The 16058-nt window shown below is 44.5% G+C and overlaps 1 protein-coding gene across 3 annotated transcripts in view; it reads right to left on the bottom strand.

Annotated features, from left to right (window-relative positions):
- Window positions 1–14544, bottom strand: part of GPR107 (G protein-coupled receptor 107) — a 52986-nt gene extending 38442 nt beyond the window's left edge. For 2 of the 3 annotated variants that reach the window (XR_013981401.1, XM_080989860.1), the window contains exon 1: window positions 14346–14544. Coding sequence is in view for 1 of the 3 variants with exons in the window: in XM_080989860.1 (XP_080845986.1) it covers window positions 14346–14507 (162 nt within the window). In the remaining 2 variants the exon portion in view is untranslated. The remainder of the gene's footprint in view (window positions 1–14345) is intronic. The other variant, XR_013981402.1, reaches the window with a different exon arrangement.
- Window positions 14545–16058: the final 1514 nt, after the last annotated feature.

Consider the following 16058-nt stretch of genomic DNA (forward strand, 5'->3'; position numbering starts at 1 on the left):
CCACAGCAGAAGAGAAGCGACATGTAAAACAATTGGTTACTTAGCAGACTATAGGCAGATTCTTGTGCTTGGGCTGGGCAGAGCTTCTGAAAGGCAAGGCAGCCTATTCTGGGTCTGTTTGGTTGTTCCCAATTATTGCAGACAGCTAATCGTTTTGCATGCTGATGCACAGGTTGACAGTTCAGTGCAGTTCCTTACACACCTCAATGCTCTTCCTACCATTCATACTGCTCTTTGCCAAGGAGGGGAAGAAATTGTGGGTGGTATTTAGCTAAGTTTTACTCAGGCACTATTTGCAATCCAAACATATATTAAATGCTTTGACACTGAAGCACTAAGTGCCCAGAGCCCCCTGAATGGAAGCTTCTGAACAGCCCCCTAAGCCAATGATGTATCTTTACCAAGCCCACAAAGGGAAAGTCCAAGCCAGGAAGAATTCCAAATCAAGTGGAGCTTGAAGTATACTTGAAGGATTTGAAGGAAATTATCAGAATTAGGCAGGCATTGCCAAAGATTCCTGAAGGGGAACCATCTGGTCAATCATAAGAAAAATATGAGCAGCACGTTCTAGCCGCCTTGGGCTTTGATGCCATTAGGAGACAGAGGAGGAGAATGGGCAAAACCATGATATAATTATAGTCTTAGCCTCATTGTGGTTAAAGGTATAATGGGGGATAGGCTCCAGGATAATGTGCTCTCCACAAACATGATGTCCTCCATTCATTTGTATTCACCTTAACAATGGTTACTGTCAATCTGGGTTTGCCTTGAAGAAGGATTTGAAAACCAGGGTTTGAAACTAGTTAGCAAACCCTGGTTGAGAGGGAAACTGGTTAGTGGCAACCTTGGTTTAAAAGGTGGTACTGACATACCTGTTAACCTGGTCAAGTCCACTGAGGGAGAGAAGAATGGCACTCTAGAGAGGTGGGAGCATAGGCTCTTGCAGCCTGTCACTGGTGCAATGGTTAGTGTGTTATACTAGAACAGGGGTTGGCAACTTAAGGCCCATGGGCCACAAGTGGCCCACGGGGGTCGTTTAACTGGCCCACAAGCCACCCTCAAACCGAGCCGCCCACTCAGTGAGTCCCCGCCCGCTGCGCTAAAACAGCACAGCATGGGGACTCGCTTCTGCAGCACCAAAAATCTCATCTGCACAGACGCCAAAAATCATGGGCACACAATCTGGCCCACGGAGGGATCTCCACTGGAATGAACCGGCCCAGGAGAGGTAAACTTTGCCAACCCCTGTACTAGAACCTGAGAGAGACCAGGGTTCAAATACTCACTCAGCCATGAAGCTCGCTGGGTGAACTTGGGGCCAGTCACTGCCTCTCTCAGACTAACCTACCTCACAGGATTCTTGTGGGGATTAGATGAGGGAGAAAAAGAAACATATGCCACCTTGAGCTCATTGGAGAAAAAGTTAGGATATAAATGCAGTAAATATATAAAAGCAATGCAGGGCAGCTTGATGTCCTGTAGTTGTTGTTTGGACTCCAGCTACTATCAGCTGCAGGCAGCCTGGCCAAAAGGTCACATCTAGAAGGCACCATACTGGCCACCCCCTCCAAAAGGGACAGGTGTACCAGCTTTCAACAACCTGGTGCTGCTTCAGATGTTGTTGGACTCCAACTCCCATCAGGCCCGAGCCAGTTGATGAACATCTGGAGAACACCATGTGTTGCTATGTTACGTCTGCACCAGCAACCCAAGAAATGCAAAATAAAACCACAGCTGCAAGTCTCTGCCTGCGCCATGGAAGGCGGACAAGGAGCGATTCATTCAAATGACAATCTGCCCTGCCCAAGATACACCTCATGGTTCTGTTTTCCCACACACACCCAACCTCAAGTGCACACACCTGGCTTGCTGATGGATGTCCAATATTTGCAGCGCTGTTTGTCTGGCCATTACTTCCAGTTAAGAAGTGTGTTACATTTACTCAATGGAAATCAGTTACATGTGAAATGTCCAGGACTCGCTACAGAGACAGAGGTTCTTAAGACACCCGCTAGATTTATCACTGAGACACAAACAAGAGCAACCTTGGAGCACTTGAAATCTGAAGATCAACACTTTCTGGTTTTAATCAGCAGGGGGCAACATCACCACAGCCCGTGTACAATGAGGGAACTAAAGGATTTCATGAAACAGGACTGGAAATGGTGGCTAACGCCCATGGGGGCATATCCACACACACAAAAGCCAAGTCTGGATGCATGGGGGGATCTTTAAACAATTATTAACAAGAGCATGGGAATGTGTCAAAGTTTTGAATGCTGAACCTGCATTTTCCACTACTTTAGAAAGCCTTACTTACTTACTTACTTACTTACTTCGAGCGAGATGAGCGCCGCAACCCCAGAGTTAGTCATGACTGGACCTAATGATCAGGGGTACCTTTACCTTTACCTAAGAAAGCCACCTATTGGGGGTCAACAGCAGGGGAGGGTTTTCTCTTCACGTCCTTTGGGGATTCCTGAAATCACTGGGTCAGTTAGCGTGTGTGTGCACTTGTCTGTGTATGCATATATGTGTGTATATATATATATTAAAAGAGTGAGGAATTCTTACAAACCCTAACCACATATCACAGCTAAAGTCTGAAGAAATAACTTGCTTTGACTCATAGCCACCATCCTTTTTTCAAAATAGACAGAGGGAAGAATTCAATCAACCTTGCATAGTCTTTTTTTTTTTTAATTGAAAACAATTTATATGCCACTTGCTCAACAGAAGACCTCTAAGCAGTTTATAAAGAACACCTACTGGTAAACCCTATACCTGCCATTATAAAGAAGTTCGAGAGAGCCGGACAAGAAAACCACTACTTTTCAATCAACCTAGCAAAGTTTTATTACACATGAAAAATCAACAGAACATGATTATAGGCCTCCAAGCACACATGGCAACTTGTGAAAGAAATTACACCTTTGTTTAAAAACTGAAATGACTTGAAAGTTAAATGTAATTAAATATAAATTCGGTGCTTCTGGAGGGGGGATTGTTGAACACTGATAATTGCTTCTTCTATAAATATGTGAAAACAATAAAATATTTGGTGAGGGGGGGAGGGGAGTCCAAGGATGCTCAGACAAGAACTATATACATGTAATACAATAACTTGGGGTGGGGGAATCACAGACCAGGAAATAAAAAAGGAAATGCATTAACTATCAGTTCAAACCCTTATTTTAAGCAATATAAGCATGTCAATTTACCATTAATAGGATTTTTAAAATGCTTAACTTTTGGCTGGATTGGTCTCTCCCCACACCCAGCCGTTGAATTTCACAAGACTGAATTAGTCATAGAACCACATTGAGATTTCAAATGTATATATTATCTATGCAGCCCATTATTCTACGGTTTCGGTTACAAGTGTTTTGCAACTTCTGAGAAAGAACTGCAGGCCAGCTAGGGAAATGAGTAAGATGTGATGGAGGAAACTGACAAGGGAGAAAAATAAAGTCAACATAGTTTTACTTTCAAGCATCAGCCTCACACATCTACTTTCGTTTACCCCATCCATACTCTTGCTTAATGGCGCATGTCTGTACTTGCAGCTTGGCAAACCACAATACCAGCTCACCAATCATGCATATGAGGATCAGAAGACCATGGCAAACCTCCTAACAAACGGCGTTACTTTTTTATCATTTTGTTCTCTGTATAGTTATTTTTAAGCATGTCACACACCCAAATGCTAGCAGTTAAGCAGTGTATAAGTGCCTTAAATTAAACAGTTATTTTCATTTTTAAAAGGGGCTAATAGGTTTAATGAATAATAATAGAGCGCGTGGTACAGTGTTTAGTGTGTCAGGCTAGGGCCAGGGAGACCAGGATTCAAATCCTCATTCGGCCATGAAACTCACTTGGACCAGTCACTGCCTCTTTCAGTCTAATCTACCTCACAGAATCGTTCTGGGGATTAAATGAGGAGGAAGACCTTGTATGCCACCTTGACCTCCTTGGAGAAAAAGGTGGGATATAGATGCAATAATAAATAAATGAAAATAATAAATGCACAAGGCTCCAAAGAACTGAACCAGAGGGGCTTCATATGCTGTGGTCCACCAGAATCCTGCCCTTGAAGGTGAAGAGATTCCAGCATCTTGGCCAAGAAGGTTCCCCACTCATGGAAAGAGAATTTGCCAATGGAATTGTGCAACAGTGAAAGGGGGGAAAAACAAAACATCCTCTCTGGTGGTAGGTGCTTTCCAAGGTGGTCCTGCATGTGTGTGAGGGACTCCACGGAACACGCCTACCCAGTGGCCACCTTCAATGTCAAGCCTGCCACAACCAAATATCCCACCTGGGATCACTGTTCACATCTCCTGGGGCACTATTCATCTCAGCAATGCCAAAGTTGGGAGAAAGGCTGGGGTGCACTTGCCACTGCAAGCAAAGATACAGAAGCCTGGCCACACCAGTGGTACAACAGCCATTTTATTTGCACATCAAACAAACACTCTACAGTTAATAATAATAATAATAATAAATTTTATTTATATCCCGCCCTCCCCAGCCGAAGCCGGGCTCAGGGCGGCTAACAACACTAAAATAGTGCAACATTATAAAAACATCAAAGAATTAATTAAAATCAAAATTGATGGCAACCATAAACTAAAGTATTGTAAAGATTGCCAAAGGAGGGAGTCAGGCTGCGCCCTGACCAAAGGCCTGGTGGAACAGCTCTGTCTTGCAGGCCCTGCGGAAAGATGTCAAGTCCTGGAGGGCCCTTGTCTCTTGTGACAGAGCGTTCCACCAGGTTGGAGCCGCAGCCGAAAAAGCCCTGGCTCTAGTTGAGGCCAGCCTAACCTCTCTGAGGCCTGGGACCTTCAAGATGTTTTTATTTGAAGACCGTAAGTTCCTCTGTGGGGCATACCAGGAGAGGCGGTCCCGTAGATACGAGGGTCCTAGGCCGTATAGGGCTTTGAAGGTTAAAACCAGCACCTTAAACCTGATCCTGTACTCCACCGGGAGCCAGTGCAGCTGGTATAGCACCGGATGAATGTGATCCCGCAGCGAAGACCCCGTAAGGAGTCTCGCTGCGGCATTCTGCACCCGCTGGAGTTTCTGGGTCAGTCTCAGGGGCAGCCCCACGTAGAGCGAGTTACAATAATCCAGTCTGAGCTACAGTCTCTCTGCAAAATCACTAGGAAAGTCCCGGTGTGCTCCATGGGATATGTTATATACAGAGCATTGCACAGACCCACTGAATCACACAGATTGGCTATTCTGGTCCACATACTGTTCTTCCTACAGTGGCTAATCAGATCAATACAGGATTCAGCTTTCATTACAGTGCCACTATGTTACTCAGAGTCCATCAGGCTCACTCCCAAGTCTGCACAGAATTGCAGTCTTTTTCTTTTTTTAAAAAATGATATTTATTAAGAATTTTTAAATTACAGGAAAAACAAAGAGAAAAAGAAGGGGAAAAACAAAAGAAAAACAAAAGAAAAACAAACCACAATCAAACAATACAAATTGATAAAAATCAAAATCAAAAAACAACAACAAAACACGTAACACATCACAATCAAAAAGCAAAAATAAGCCACAAAAATTTAAAAACAAATCCAATATTCCCAAATCCTTAACTGTCATTGCCTTATTTCATCGACCTCCTCACTCCTCCCCTTTTTTGTATTCTAGTTGTTAATTATCACAGCAAATCCTTTCCATTTTTCATAATATTCTGTCATTAAATTACCTTAATCTATTTTAACCTTATCTTACTATAAAAGACCCTAAAACTTAAAACTTAGATCTTATTTATACCAATTTCTCATAACCATAACATATTCTTACATAATTCTTTTAACATTTCTGCTAAAGCCAAATAATTTCGTTCCAACATTTTTCTAACATTCATCAATTTTATAAGACAACCCTAATAAAAAAAAAATTTAAAACTTTCTTCCAATCTTCATCCAATGTCTCTTCCTCCTGGTCCCGGGTTTTGTCAGTCCTTTCTATCCCATCCATCTAGCTCATTAACCTGGTAATTTTATGTCCGAGGCCCTTAAGTCTCTTCCATGTCCCTTCCGCAGATCTTCTTCATATTTATACCTGTACTTTACTTTGTCTCCTGCTCCTTTCACTCGTGGAAACTCCAACTTGACAGTATTTTTGTCCCTTCTCGACAAATCAGCCCCTTTTCCATAGTCCACACTAAACTCCATGTGGTATTTAAAAACATGTTTCAAAGTCCCTCCAGAGTTAAGAACCCCCACAACCCCAAACATCTCGCGGCCCATTGCCAGACTTGAAAAGTCAAAACATCCCTGCATAGGGGGGTCTATCCAACCCCCCATTTCCAAACCAAACAAAACTCTATCTCTCCAAATCTGGCTTTTTCCAAGTTAATTTGTCAGATCCAACAACTCATGTTCCTGCTGGACCACAGCTCGCTTCATCTCTGACACCCGAGGTTCAGCAACATCCTCCTCCCTCATCTGATCTGTCAGAGCACACTCCTGAGTTGGTTCCTGGGTGGGTTCTATATAGTTACTCACTACCTGTTCAAAATTTCTGATCGCAACAGTCATCAAGTCCGTCTTCTCATGTAACTGTTCCAATAAGGCACTTGTTTTGCAGAAAGCACGCACCAGAGCTTCTGAATACATTGTTATACAAGGTCAGAAGTCTATTCCCATGATCTTAATCTGTTGCAGCTGCAGAGCTCCCCGGTTCAAATTTAGTAACAGTTTCACAGGCTCCCTCTAGGGGAAGAACTTCTATTTGTATCCATCTCTTTTCTTTTTTTTTATTTCTTTTAAAAGCAGATCTAACAACAAAGTTTCCTTTTTCAGATATTTTGTCAATATTTGTTCCTTTAAAATGCGAAGGAGAACAGTGGAATCACTATGTTTCTCTTCTTTTAACTGTCTGTCAAAGACGTTTGTCTGTAGTCAATGAACTTCCCAAAAACGTCAGGACTACCACATTGTAGTCCTCATGGTTCTGAATAAAATGCAGAGTCAAACAGGAATGTAGGAAGCTGCCTTATACCGAGTCAGACCATTGGTGAGTCCAGCTCAGTACTGCCTATACTGACTGGCAGCATCTCTCCATCATTTCAGAGGCAAAGAGTATTCCCAGCTCTACCGGGAGACACCAGGGATGAACTCAGGACGTTCTGCTTGTAGGCAGAGGCTCTAGTGCTCAGCTACAGCCCTATCCTCTAAAACAGAGGTGATGAACTTGAGTTTCTGCAGATGTTGTTGGACGCCATTATTCCTGCTGCCTGGGGCCAAAGGGAAAGGGAACAAGAGTCCTCCAGCCCAGCTCTCATAGTTTTAACCTCCAATTGGAATAGAGCTAATTTAAGCAAATGCTTTACCTCTCAGCACAGTGTGCTAAGCTGTACCTGTTAAAATTCCAAAAGGAAAAAACATCATACGTGGATGTGTACCTAAGACCAACATTGTTGACTTCCTGCTGACATGACCTCAGGTCGCTTGACATAAGGTGCAGCAGACTGCAAGAACTAAGGCGAAGAAGTCTGCAAGAACAAAAAGCAAAACAAGTACAGTGGTACCTCTGGTTACGTACTTAATTCGTTCCGGAGGTCCGTTCTTAACCTAAAACTGTTCTTAACCTGAAGCACCATTTTAGCTAATGGGGTCTCCTCCTCCTGCTGCTGCTGCGCTGCTGGAGCATGATTTCTGTTCTCATCCTGAAGCAAAGTTTTTAACCTGAGGTATTATTTCTAGGTTAGCGGAGTCTGTAACCTGAAGCATATGTGACATGAAGCGTATGTAACCCGAGGTACCACTGTACTTGATTGAATCTCAAGCCAAAGGTTCCTCCAGTCCAGCCTCCTGCTCTCAGAGTGGCCAACCAGATGCCCCAATTGGAAGCTTCAAAAAGTTGTAACTTTTCCTCACAGAGGAGTTGATCCAGCTCCTTAATCAGTTTAGTGGCCCATCCCAGCTCTACAAAATCCTTTTTGAGGTGCTGCAACCAGAACAGTAAACAGTAGCCTTGTTTATACAACACAGAAAGCCAAATAATGGCTTCTAGGAGTGGAGAACAGTTTTCAGACAGAGGGTTGCATTCCTGCAATGCTGACAAAGTTAGAAGTAGCAAACAACAAAGCACTGGGAGAGAGAAATTATGCTTGTAAACTTCAACATTACTGTTAAGCAAACATCCCTAGGAAGTTGATTACAGTAAGGGTGGGAAAACCTCAGGTCTGGGGACCAGAAGCGGCCCTCTAGGCCTCTCTATCTGGCTCCCAGTACACTTCCTGGGCCACACCCCTTTCCCCAGGCCACACCCCTTCACACTCTTCTCAAGTGCTTTTGCTTGGCTGGAACACCCTTGAACTGTGACAATGCCTTTTGATTACCTCAGTGGAGGATGGAGATGTGTGTATGACATGGAGATGCAAAGGCTGGAGGAGGAGCAGACAGAAAACATTAGGGGAAACAAGGGCGTGTCAGAAACAAACAACTGAGAAGCTGACGTGAAACTGAAGCAAAGAAATATTTGCACTCCAGTTTCTTGCAATTTCTTCCCGAATTTTTCTGGGTTTTTTTCCAGGCCCTCACATTTCTCTGTATGTATAAAAATCTCCAAGCTTTGATTGGCTGGCAGGTGGGTGAGTCACATCCATGGCTTGGCCCACTTTTGCCTCTGGCCAAGCCCACCATTGGCATGAAGCCCCCCGAATGTTGTCCAGAAGGGAATGGGGCACTCACTCATCTTCAAAAAGTTTCCACACCCCTGATTTACAGAATGCCCAATAGCTTACATGTTTATTTCTTTTGTCCCTGTGTAATGAAGAGAACAAAGACAAGGTGAGTTTGGAGAAGGCAAATTAACCTGAAGCTTATGTTCAGCTGCAGTTTTCCAGTTTGAGGCATTATGCACTAGTCCTTACAACAGAAGGAAATGACCCGCTAAAAGGGACATTGCTCAACTGAGCCCTGATCTAAAGAATGCGTAAGCTTTTTTGTTGCCTGGTATTTCCTGACAGCTTTTGAGAAAACGGAACAAGAAATGGGAGGGGATGAAACAAGCTTGTAATGGGTGCAATTATAACACTGCCTAAGATGATGGCAAACAAGGCCACCCACATCTTCTGGTATGCTTAGCTCAACACATGCCACATCATGGAATGAAGCTCAGCTTACAAAGGGCAGGGCCTTCTTAGTCAGGGTTCCAACACTATGGAATGTCCCTGACCACCGGCATTGAAGCCTGGCCTCCAGCCCTCACCATCCCTGACCACTAGTCGTTACGGCTGGGACTGATAGGAGACCACAAGATATGCAAGGTACCACACTGGCTACCCCCAATTTTTATTATGTATGCGGATCCAGGGAATAGCCACAGCTCAGTGGTGGGGCATTTTGCCTTGCATACTGAAGGTCCCAGGTTCAATCCCCACCATATCCATTCCCTGCTTGAAACCCTGGAGAGCTGCCATATACAATACTGAGCTATAAGGCAGCTTCCCAGATTCACTAAGCCCTTTCTCCAGAAGTACAAACTGCAAAGACTAGAATCTTCCTTTATTTTTAGGGGGATGCACCAGCTTTGCATGCAGAAAGTCCAACATGTGACCTACCCTCCAAATAGTCCTGGGAACTGTAGGTTGTTAAGACCTCTGGAAATTGCAACTCTGAGTGGTTAACTACAGTTCCCTTGATTCTTTCAGAAAAGCCATGTGCATTAAATGTAAAGCATGGATGTGACCTGGATTGAAGCATATTTTAGAACCCCTATATTGTAGGCTTGTCTACACATTACACTGCATGATCTGGATGCAGGAGGCTCCAGGTTTAGGCCCTGGCATTGTCAGGAAAGAATCAGTTCTGAACCCTGGAGTGTTGCTGCTAGTTAAGTGTAAACAATGCTGAGATAGATGGACCAACAGCCTGACTCAGTGTGCATAGGAAGCTGCTTTAAACTGAGTCCCATCATTGGATCCACCTAGTCCAATACTGTCTACACTCACTGACAGCAGCTCTCCAGAGTTTCAGTCAGGCAGCCTCTCCCAGCCCTAGCAAGAGATGCCATGAGTTGAACCTGCAACCATCTGCATGCAAAGCAGATGCTCCACCACTGAGCCCTTTCCCAGATAAGGCAGGTTCATATCATCCTGCGCTTTACCATCTTAAAAGTTTGGTGCTATTAGCTGCCATAAGATAAAATAATTGATATCCTGAACTTAGAGGACTTTCAAAGATCTGAACTTACTGTACAATAGCCCTCATTAATGGTGTTTGTGTATAAGTAACACCAAGGTGGGAAACCCCAAAGTTCCAATTCCATTTGGCTATGAAGCTCACTGAGTAACTGGTCACTGTCTTAGCCTTACCTCCTCAAAGGATTGTTGTGAGGGTTTGGGGAGGGGTGTGTGACAGAGACTAATATTCAAGTCCCCTACATTGCCAAGAATCTTGAAAGGTGATCGTTTGACCAGTCCTAGAGGTTAGGATAAAGAGGATAAAATGAGGTGGGGAGGTGATAGAGGAAAAAATGAAGTACACGGTCTTGAGCTCCTAAGAGGAAGGACAGGACAGAAATGGTCTTTCATCATTATTTCTTAAAGAATAAGAATTTCCCTTATGAGCCAAACCTTTGGTCAGGCTCAGTACTATCTACATTGACTTTAAAAAATAATATATTTTTTAAAAAGCAACAGATAAACAAACACCTAACAGCAGCCACAGTACAACAAGCCATAAATGGGAAAAAGAGTCAAAGCAGCATGAAAGGCTAAATGACTACCTGAATAAAGTCTTTTCCTGAGAGCAGAAGGAGATTGATAGGAAGGTAATTCCATGGCTGGGCACAACCCCTGAAGAGGCCCATCCCTGCCACATGTGCCTTGGATACTAGAAGAATTGGCAGAAGGACTTTCTGGAAGATCTCAAAGGCAGGCTCATTGATAAGAAAGTAGAGAGTAACCTGGTCTTTCTAGAACTTTCCAGGTCGTGAACAACACTTTGAGCTCTGCCCCAAGAGAGCCACACAAGTTCTTGTAACTCTTCCCATTCAACACCTTTCTGCAGCATTCAGAGAGAGCTTCAAGTTTCCAAACACAGTTGAAAAGGCAGAGTTGCACAGAACATATTAGAGCAGTCCACATTAGATGTAACTAAGGCACATTATCATGGCCAGATCTAACACCTCTGCTATCCTACGGCGTTCCAGTCTACTGCCAAGATCTGGATACCCAGGCTCATTGATGGTTCCCGGAGAACACCCAGACTCCGAACAAGAGTCCTCTAGGGAAGCACAGCCCTAGCTAAGGCAGGATAACCCACATTTCCCAATTCTATTGACAACACAGGGTTCTGAAGTGGCTCAAGCAATTGTTCATATCCTCAGGTTGCAAAACCAGAGACACGCACATAATAACTAGATGAGTAGGCAATGGACATGCACATGATAACCACAGCACCTAAGTCCATATGCATATCAGCAGCTACCTACAAAGTCTCAAACTAACCACACCTGTAACTTATGCATATTTGACTTGTGCACGTTCAGCTTTAAGTGGGTGGCAAAAAAAAAAAAAAAAATTGAAAGAGGACAGAATTCTTGAAAAAATAACTTTGGTAATCCCACCCAACATTGAACCCAATGTGTTTTGATTATATACAATTTTGGCTTTTGGTGCGATACCTGAAAAATAACCTCCACATAAGTTGCAGGCTTACTGTAATGCTCATTATCATCCCAAATACTAAACACAAATAACTTTTAATTATATTGGTAACAAAAAGAATAGGTTGCATGCAACTTAGTCCTATTCACCATCGATCCATTGAACTTAACATATCTAAGTTACTCATTTGTTTCCAGGCCCAATTTAAGGTGTTCAGATTAGGGTTTAGAGCCCTAAACCACTTAAGCCCCAAATATCTGAGCTTCTGGACACTCTGAACTGTGACAGGACAGCACCTTCTCTGTGGCAGGTCCCTCCACACAGAGGTAGGTCTGACTTCCTTTGTTGTTGTTTAGTCATTTAGTCGTGTCCAACTCTTCGTGACCCCATGGACCAGAGCACGCCGGGCACTCCTGTCTTTCACTGCCTCCCACAGTTTGGTCAAACTCATACTGGTAGCTTCGAGAACACTGTCCAACCATCTCGTCCTCTGTCGCCCCCTTCTCCTTCTGCCCTCAATCTTTCCCAACATCAGGGACTTTTCCACCTCTTCTCTTAAGGTGGCCCAACGTATTGGAGTCTCAGCTTCAGGATCTGTCCTTCCAGTGAGCACTCAGGGCTGTTTTCCTTAAGAATGGATAGGTTTGATCTTCTTGCAGTCTATGGGACTCTCAAGACTCTCCTCCAGCACCATACTTCAAAAGCATCAATTCTTCAACGATGAGCCTTCTTTATGGCCCAGCTCTCACATCCATACATCACTACTGGGAAAACGATAGCTTTAACTATACGGGCCTTTGTTGGCAAGATGATGTCTCTCCTTTTTAAGATGCTGTCTAGGTTTATCATCGCTTTTCTCCCAAGAAGCAGCTATACAGCTTTGAGGTGATCCAGGGACAGTCTACATATATACTGGCCTATTCCTACCTCTTTTTCTTAATGGTCACTGCTCCTGCTCAGGCTGCACAGAAAAAGCATTCTGATTCATGAAACTCATTCCAAATGTACAGATAAAGCATAATAGAATTCTACAGGATGTGGTATTAGTGTGTAAAAACAGTCCAGATCCAATTATCCTCAGGCATGCACCTTCAGATGGTGGAGATGTCAGGCACCATTCTGGCACCCAGGCATCTTCGCTTGGTCACAAGTGGTTGATAGCCAGGTGCAAATGCACCAGGCACCTGGCTAATTTTGAACACCGATGGGGAGAGATGGTCCTTGACATAGTGTGATCCTGAGCCATTTAAGACTGTATAGGTCAAAACCAGCATTTTGAATTGTGCCCAGAAACTACTTTGCAGTCACTGCAGGTGGGCCAGGATTGGTGCAATATGTCCTTCCCCACTGAACTCTGCACCAGCTGAAGTTTCCAAACTGTCTTCAGAGGCACCCCATATGTACAATGCATTGAATTAGTCTAACCTAGAGGGTCCCAGAGCATAGGCGACAGAAGTTAGGCTATACCTGTCCAGATGGGGCGCAGCTGCGCCACCAGCCAAAACTAATGGAAGGCACTCTGTGCCACTGAGGCCACTTGAACCTCAAGCAAAATCAAAGGTCCAGAAGGACCCCTAACCTACATACCTGCTCCTTCAGAAGGAGTATAATCCCATCAGGAACAGGCAACCTCCTATCCATCCAGACTTAGGGAACCACCCAACAACACTGCTTTATCTGGATTGAGCTTCAGTTTGTTGGCACATCCACTGCCACACCTACAGATGTAAAGGAAAAGTAGAGTTGTGTCATCAGCATATTGCTGACAGAACTCCTGATGACCCCATTCAGCAGTTTCACGTAGATGTTGATCAGCATAAGCGGGGGAAACCAAACTCTGAGGTACCCCACATTGAAGGCTCCATGTGGCCGAAAAGCACTTCTCAAGCATTACCCTCTGAAAACAACCATCCAAGTAGTACTGGAATTACCACAAATCAGAACCACCCAACCCACAACTCAAGACAGTTTCTCTAGAAGAACCCATGGCCAATGGTATCAAAAGCCATTAAGGTAAAGAACTGGCAGGGATGCATTTCCCATGTCTCTCTTCTGCCAGGGGATATCATACAGGGTGGCCAAAGCAGTTTCTGCATCAAAACCCAGCCAAACCCCCAACTGAAATGAATTCATAAAAACCACCCCATTAAGTCCTTCTCAGAGATGACCTACTGGAAATCAATGACACCAACTCAGTCATAACCATCAATTTCCATGGGCCTGCACTGAGTAACATTAACTCTGGCTACAACCCAATAAAAACAGGTTCTAGCCATCTAAGTCCTACAATACCCACTGGAGGGCAGTGACCCCCGAGTCAGCCACACGGATCAATTTCAAGAGGTCTCCTCTTGGGTATTACAGTATTATTATTACTATTGTTGGTTATTTCCGATCCATTACCCACCGATTTCAACGGTTTCCTCTCGAGTAAGCCTTAACACTGCCTACAAACCAATAACGATAAGGATGGGCTTCATCCAACGAAGTCCTACTCAAGAGTAGAACCTACTGAGGTCACTGCCCACTATCTTTCAAAGGGTCTCCTGCCGAGTAAGAGCAAACAGTGATCGCAGCCCTAGCAAGGTGGAAGAAGTTGCCTCGCCGGCTTCAACCCTCGGCACACCGTGACCCGCCCGATTCGCTCATCTCCTTTTCTCTCCTCCCCCTCCTTTCCCCCAACCCTCCTGCCCCTCTCCAGCGGGCCTACTTTGAGAGTGAGGTGGTGAACTCGGGCCCGCGCGGGGTCTCCCAGGAGCAGAGCCGCCAGCAGGATCAGCGCCGCCTTAGGCGAAGGAACCAAGCAGGAACCGCCACCGCCTCTCCTGCTCCTGCACAACGCCATGTTTATTCCAGCATCAACACCGGGCATCCTCACAGGCCCCTCCTACTTCCGGGGTCAGGGGGCGACGTGGAGGAGGAAGAGCGACAGACCGGAAACTACGCTACAGCCCCCGGGTTCATAGAGAGATAGCGCTAGAGTAGAGAGACGTTTACTAGGGACGAAAGAGACGAGCCTTGGAAGCCGCGGGGTTTTTTCTCACCTAAGGGATGGGAGGGGCAATGAAAACCCCATACAGTATATGGAATTATTTCCTCCAAGAAGCTTAAGGTGGCATAGGTGGTTCTCCCCTCCCCTCCATCTTATCCTCACAACAACCCTGTGAGGTAGTTTAGGCTGAGAGAGGCAGTGACTGGCCCCAAAGTCAAACCCGGCGAGCTTCCATGCCCCAATCGCTTACTGCTGATTTTATTTAATTATTATCTGTGAATGCTTTAAATAGTTGCTTTGAACTATTTTTTTAGCAATCTTTTGATTCTAATTGTAAAACGCTCTGAGGTGTTATTACAGTCAAGCGCTATATAACTCTTTAAAACAAACAAATAAAAGATAATCAAACACAAGATTTTTTAGGTACAGTATCTGAGATTGAGCTAAAGCTACAGTCTACCAAAATGATCAGGGTGTGTGGAGCGAATCCCCTATGAGGAAAGGCTGCAGCATTTGGAGCTTTTTGGTTAAGAGAAAAGGGAAGTTGGGGGGACATATTGATATACAAAATTATGTGTGGCATGAAGAAAGCAGATGGGGAGGTTTCCCTCTCTTACATCCAACAAAGCTGGATGTAAGAAGCTTCAGGACAGATAAAAGAAAGTATTTCTTCATGCATCGCATAGTTGAACTATGGAACTCCCTTCTGCAGGAGGCAGTGAGGGCTACCAACTTAGATGACTTCTTTAAAAAAGGGACAAATTCATGGTGAGGGCTATGCTCTGCCTCCGCAGTCGGGAGTGGACCTTCATTCTCTCTTAATGCACTCAAAAACGCTGCATGGCTTCCTTAGTCCAATCTAATCCATTTGGTTCATCCTTGTGAGTCATAGCATTGAGGGTTCCCATTAGTTTTCTGTAGCTCGGGATCCAAGCCCAGCAAAACCTGGCCTGAGGCAGTGATGCTTCTGAATACAGTTGGTACTTCGGGTTAAGAACTTAATTTGTTCTGGAGGTCCGTTCTTAACCTGAAACTGTTCTTAATCTGAGGTACCACTTTAGCTAATGGGGCCTCCCGCTGCCACCGATTTCTCTCATCCTGAAGCAAAGTTCGTAACCCGAGGTGCTATTTCTGGGTTAGCGGAGTCTGTAACCTGAAGCGTCTGTAACCAAGGTACCACTGTACATACTAGTTGCTGAGAATCACAAGTGAAGAAAGTCTTGCTGTTGCAAACATGCCCTGTTTTTGTGCTTCCCATTGGGGTTATCTGGTTGGCCACTGTGAGGACAGGATGCTGGACAAGTTGGGCCAGTGGCCTGATCCAGCATGGCTCTTATGTTCTTAAACCCAGAACCGCACCCAAGCCAAAACCAGTCTGCACATTTTCTTGCATATATATTCCACTAGCATGTTGTTGTTGTTTAGTCATTT

The sequence above is a fragment of the Podarcis pityusensis genome, assembly GCF_964106645.2.
Source record: "Podarcis pityusensis genome assembly, chromosome: Z".
NCBI classification, from domain to species: domain Eukaryota; kingdom Metazoa; phylum Chordata; class Lepidosauria; order Squamata; family Lacertidae; genus Podarcis; species Podarcis pityusensis.